The 6,352-nt window shown below is 38.2% G+C and overlaps 1 protein-coding gene and 1 pseudogene across 1 annotated transcript in view; one reads left to right on the top strand and one right to left on the bottom strand.

Annotated features, from left to right (window-relative positions):
• MSH3 (mutS homolog 3) overlaps positions 1–6,352 on the top strand; it is a 127,301-nt gene that overhangs the window by 20,283 nt on the left and 100,666 nt on the right. Inside the window, exon 8 of the mRNA XM_014550665.1 lies at positions 2,351–2,517. Coding sequence (XP_014406151.1) covers positions 2,351–2,517 — 167 coding nt within the window. The remainder of the gene's footprint in view (positions 1–2,350; positions 2,518–6,352) is intronic.
• Positions 4,937–6,352, bottom strand: part of LOC102257647 — a 3,732-nt pseudogene continuing 2,316 nt past the window's right edge.

A 6,352-nucleotide genomic window follows, 5' to 3' on the forward strand; every position in this document is an offset into this window, starting at 1 on the left:
TATGTTGAGATGGTTTGGACATATAGAGAGGATGAACGAAAGGAGATAGATGAAACAAGTATACAAGACGAGTGTGGATGGGAGAGTTGGAAGGGGTCGACCTCAGCAAACGTACCTCAATCAGATTGAGGACGTTTTTAGCAAAGGCCAGCTTAGGAGTACCCTAATTAAGTTAATAACAATGTACCTACCTATATAGTTTAAGTTTTAAAAATTTGGCTCTCAAAAGAAATTTCAATCGTTGTACTGTTGATATTTGGCTCTGTTGACTAATGAGTTTGCCAACCACTGAGTTAGGGAAATGTGTAGGGGCAATATATGTCGCATTTATCTTGTCATTGTGATTCTGTATGCGTTTTAGATAAATTCAACATAAATGGGACCATTGCTTGAATGAAAAAGAAAATCTGAACCAGAGTTTAGAGAAATGCAAATGATGAATATGAGGTCTAGAAATGGCCTGAGAATGGGTCACTTGCCATTTTTTCATAACAGCTCACTTTTCTAATTAAGGTATTTTATTCTTCCTTCAAGTTTATTTTTTAATTTAGATAGCTAACAGTACATTTGAATTGATTATCCCTTTCCTGTCCCTATAAAACATCTATATTCATAGATATTTCCAGTAGATTCTCAACCTGTACATTCTCTGAGTTGCACATCAGCATTCATTCTTCATTCTTAAAAATATTGATGGGGTGCTTACTGTGTGCCAAGATCATTGCTAGATGGTGAAGATATAAAAATGAGTAAGATCCCTACCTTCCAGATTCTTATAGTCTAAGCAGCTGTAAATGGCTTTCATAAATGTTAGGTTTGTAGAGTGGGAGATAAACTTACATATGTATACTATTATACTTTAGTCCAGCTATCTGGACACTAGAGGAAGGCCTTTGGGCTAGAATTAAGGAAATTGCTTGAGCAAAAATGAAGGATTTTTAAAAATTATAAAATATTCAGGAGGAAAAATGCCTAAAACAGGATGCATAAATACAGTGTAGTGTGAGATAACCACTGAGGTCGAGAAATATAACACTGCTTACAGAAGGGCCCCTTCTCTCCAGCGGTTACTGTAATCCAGATTTCTGTGGTAATAATTTCCTTGTTTTTGTTCCAGTTTTACCACCTTAAACGACATACAAATGCGAACATATTATATGTATTTTTTGGGGGGGTCTTGCTGCTTTTGTTTGCAAAGTACTATTTGTATATGAGATTTATTTACATGTGTTACTGTAGTAGTTCTTCCATTGTCATTTGCTTTGTTGTATTTTATTTTATGATCTACAGTTTATTCATTTTTTTGTTGATGTACATGTGGGTTTTTCCAGTTTTGGGTTATACAGAGAACACTGCTATAAACCTTTTTGTACATGAAACCTTTTGTCTGAGTTTCTCAAGAGTATATACTTAGGGGAGGAATTGCTGAGTTAGGGCGTATGGATGTTTCAACTTTCCTTAGAACATGCCTGGCTGTTTTCAGAAGCAGCTCTGTCAGCTGACTTTCCGTCAGGCACGTGTGGGTGTAGGGATTGGTTATTTTTTTCTCCTGTTGGCTAATACAGTCTGTAACTAGCCCCATACATTTCTGAAGTGGATAAGAGTGTGGCCTGTGGAATCAGACTACATGAATCTTGGCTCTCCCACTTTATTGCCCTGAGACTTTGGGTAAATTACCTGAGAACTTTTTTCACTTGATTTAAATCACGATCTTTTCCAGTTTTTCTTTGCTATTATTGGCTTGGGGTGAGAGGGCGTGGCTTTTAGTTATCATCGTTATTCCCTGGATAGACTGTCTACTTGGGGTTCATTCAGAGTTTGTTGTATTTTGTTTTTGCAAGAGTTATAGTTTTTATTTATTAGTTTTATATAATTGATAAGTAATTTACTACTACTCTTGTGGCCAGGTTACTAGGAACATGTCACTTCATACTTTTAGTGATGACAGATGTTATTTGTACAGTGCTTTATAGTTTACAAAGCATTCATGTTTGTTTTCTGATTTAAACCTTTAAATAACCCTGTGAGGGAAGTAGGCTGGTTTAGTCCCACCTAGAGAGGAGGAAACTGAGGGTTTGGTAACTTGTCACAGTCACTCCATCAGATTTGTTAGGTCAGGGAGGACTTGGACTCAGGGTATTGCTCTAAAATCCCTTCTAGCATGGCATGGATAGTGGTGAATATGACTTCTTATTAAGACTCTTTGAAAACAGATTTCAGACACTTTAGAAACGGAGTATATACTAGTGAGTGTACCATCTTTGCTATTTCCATGCTCACTTATGCTGTGTCATAGTTCTAATTGGGAGAAATACATTTTCTGTGACATTGCATTTTTATTTGTTTTCAGGGAGTGCAGCCTGCCACAGGTGAGGTTGTGTTTGATAGTTTCCAGGATTCTGCTTCCCGTTCAGAGCTAGAAACTCGGATATTGCACCTGCAGCCGGTGGAGCTGCTGCTTCCATCACAGTTGTCAGAGCAAACAGAGATGCTCATCCACAAGGCCACAGCTGTGAGGTAAGTTGGCCCATCACTGGAGACCAATGAAGATTCTGAAACGTAGGTTTAAAGTTGTTAAAAAGTTTTTACTTATGCCATGGCCAGGTGGCTCAGTTGGTTAGAGTGTCATCTAGTACACCAAAAGGTTGCAGGTTTGATTCCCGGTCAGGGCACATACCTAGGTTTCAGGTTCAATTCCCAGTCGGGGTATGTACAGGAGATGACCCATCAATGTTTCTCTCTCACACCAATGTTTTTATTCTCTCTAAAAAAAAAAAATTAACAAAATGAACATATCCTTAGGGGAGGATTTTAAAAAAAGTTTTAAAGAAAAACAGAATTACCTATAATATCAGCTTAATGTAGGCCTTTAGAAGTTGATCTTATTAAAGGAGTTTAATGATATTATTTGATAAATAACATTCAGTTTTTGGAGATAATTTAGAGTTCATTTCTTAGAGTGTTTATATAACTTTGAAAATGTCTTATCTGTGCTACAAGTTTCAATTTGTGGTCGTGTCCATGAGTTTGATTTATTAGATCTAAGGTCACACCTCTTATTTATGAGGCAGTGTACGAGGTAGGCACTGTGGCATATGGAGGAAGAAGATGTGGTTGTGGTCTATGTCTGGCAGACTTTATAATTAAAAGTCAGATAGTAGACTTATAAGAGATATTGCTTTCACTGAGCTAAAAAGATTAAAATCTCTAAAAAAATTTTAAAAGATAATCTTCTAAAACTTTATTTCCAATATTTCATGTCTTTGGTTTTGTTCATTTTTTTAAGAAAATAACTGAGTGTATATTTGCTTAACTCATATATCAGTTGACCCTGATCAACTTGGGATCAGGGGTACTGACACCCCACCCCGCTAAATAACTGAAAATCTGTGTACTGTATAACTTTTGATCCCCTATTAACTCAGATAAACAGTTGACCCTGATCAACTTGGGGATCAGGGGTACTGACACCCCACCCCGCTAAATAGCTGAAAATCTGTGTACTGTATAACTTTTGATCCCCTAAAACTTAACAAGTTGGTTAAGTTTCTGAATCTGGTAGGGATTGGTTTCAGGACCCCACATGGTTACCAGAAACTACGCAAGCTCAAGTCCCTTATATAAAATGGTGCAAAACAATGCATACAGTTGGCCCTCCGCATCCTCAGATTCTAGCTGTGGATTGAAAATACCATGTTTGATCCTCAGTTGGTTGAATCCACGGATATAATACCTACTGATATGGAGGCTGACTCTATTCATTGAAAAAAATCTATGTATAAGGGGACCTGTGCAAAATTAAATAAATAAAGAAAGAAATAAAGAAATAAATGAAAGAGGACCTGTGCACTCCAAACCCATGTTGATCAAGGATCAATTGAGTCAACACTTCCATTTCTGATTTCTACTTATTTTTATAAAACAATAAAGGCAAAATTTAATAAAATATCAAAACATTCTACAAAGACATTGCCAGAACTGAATTATTTGGCTGACAGACAGCATTGCCTAGTGATATTCTTCAATGTTTATTCATCAAATGAGATTTAAAAGCCATTTGGCATACTAAAGATACTTTGGGTGCCATATGTGGGTTTTCCAAATTTCATGGCTGCCTTTGTCTTGTTTTAATTTGTATTTCTCTGGTTATCATTGAGGTATGTAATTTTTCCTGTGTTTAGTGACCACATTTAAATTTTTTTGTTTGCATATGAGACTAAGCAAAGTCAAAAGTCAACCCACATTTCTGTGCAGTGTCTACAGCTAATCTCTGTTTGTGGACAGGGCGGAGTAGTGGAGATTCAGAAGTTAAGTGGTCACATAGGTGGCTCCTGTTACATAGGCTTTGGGTTGGAGAGTTGGCTCTTCCCCTTGGTGACTTTGGCTAAATTACCCAACTGTGTTGTCCTTCAATTTCCTTTTCTTTAAAATAGGGATAATAAGAGGATTATCCCTATAGGATTGTTGTGATTAATACATGTAAAGTGTGTAGTGTAGAAAGCTCTCTATAGTGCAGGGGTGGGCAAACTTTTTGACTCGAGGGCCACAATGGGTTCTTAAACTGGACCGGAGGGCCGGAACAAAAGCATGGATGGAGTGTTTGTGTGAACTAATATAAATTCAAAGTAAACATCATTACATAAAAGGGTACGGTCTTTTTTTTTTAGTTTTATTCATTTCAAAAGGGCCGGCGTAGTGTAGAAAGCTTTCTATAGTGGAACCTATTCTTCTTCCTATCAGCCATTATTTCTTTTAATATTGCCTCTCTCCTATTCTCTTTTGGAATTCCTATCAGAAGAAAAATGTTGGACCTTCTTGTTCTTCTTTCTGTGCCTTCTCCCATCTACAGCTGTTTCTCATATTATTTGGGGATATCCTCTTTTTTTTTTTTTAACCCTCTTTAAGAAACATTACTTATATTTTAATTCACTATTTCTTTTTTTAACTCTTAGAATACTTACTAAATGGATGATTTATAAGAAGGATGTTGTTGACTAAAGGCAAACATTTTCACTTACAGTGAGCATGAAACTTTTAAATGGGTAAGGTTTACATTCATTTTCATTTTTTTAAAAGAGTATCTGCCCCTTTAAGATTATATCATAGTGTGTGAAACACTGTTGAGACTGATGTCACCAGAAATTCCCAATGCATTGATTTCCCTGAGATTTTTCACCCTGTGATTGTACTGCAACAAGTGAGCATCGTTGACTGCAACCTTGAAGTGCTGGGATTCAACCAGTACTTGGATTTTGAATGGTTTACCCCTTTCACATGGGAAAATCACCTGTCTTCCTGTCCCCAGTTATTATTCAGGTTTGAATTGCAAACAATGACTCTCTTGTTGTCTTCACTGAAGCGGGTTAAAGTGGAAGGCCACATCATTCCCTCTCTCGAAATCTAAAACAAGTCTGTTTGCATTGGGTTTTGTTGTACCCATAACTGTTACCAGCATGCGAGGCATGACTCCTCCAGGGAAAGCCACTTCATAAGGCACCGTCAGTGGTCCAGCAGGGACACCAGTGGGGCTGGCACCAGGGTAGGCTCCAGAGTCCAGACCCACTTGGTTGTCCGGGGTAGGCTCCTGGTGCATTTGGTCCGGGATAAGCAGTTGCTGTATGACCGGGGTAGGCGCCAGGAGGTGCGATAGGTGGCTGTCCAGGGTAAGCCCAGGATAGGCGGCCCGGGGTAGCCTCCTGCCCCAGCAGGCTGGTTTCCCCATGGGCCGGGCCAACCTTGCGGGTTGGGGTTCCCAGACCCAGATATGGCATCATTAAGTGAAAAACGGTCTGCCAGTTTCCCTGCCCCTCGGCATTCACTGGCTTGCTCTGGGTGTGGCTCCTGGGGAGGTCGTGTTGTCCTCTTAATTCACTATTTCTATGTGTTTTTAGTAGACTGGACCAATGAAGTCCTCCATGGTTATGATAGCATTACATTATTTTTACACTTAGATCTCTTGGCATTCTGAAAATACTTCAATAATCATCTACATTTTTTTTAGTCAATTTATTTTTCTTTTAGAATTTGATTTAATTTTAGCATTCAGAATGCTTTTAATTCACATTTCTTTATTTTACTTAACTGTGTGAGGTGTGGTCCTACCTTAATTTCACCTCTAAATGCTAGTGGATCCATAAAACTTAGCCTTTATCTACCTGAGATACAAATCACAGCCATATTAACAAAGAAAAGAAAAAAAATCAGCAACGGGGATAGGAATGCTTTTTTTTTTTTTAAATTAAATCTTTATTGTTCAGATTATTACAATTGTTCCTCTTTTTCCCCCCCATAGCTCCCCTCCACCCGGTTCCCACCCCACCATCTGTCCTTCCCTTCCCCCCCCACCCCCACA

Source organism: Myotis brandtii, unplaced genomic scaffold, assembly GCF_000412655.1.
Source record: "Myotis brandtii unplaced genomic scaffold, ASM41265v1 scaffold115, whole genome shotgun sequence".
NCBI classification, from domain to species: Eukaryota; Metazoa; Chordata; class Mammalia; order Chiroptera; family Vespertilionidae; genus Myotis; species Myotis brandtii.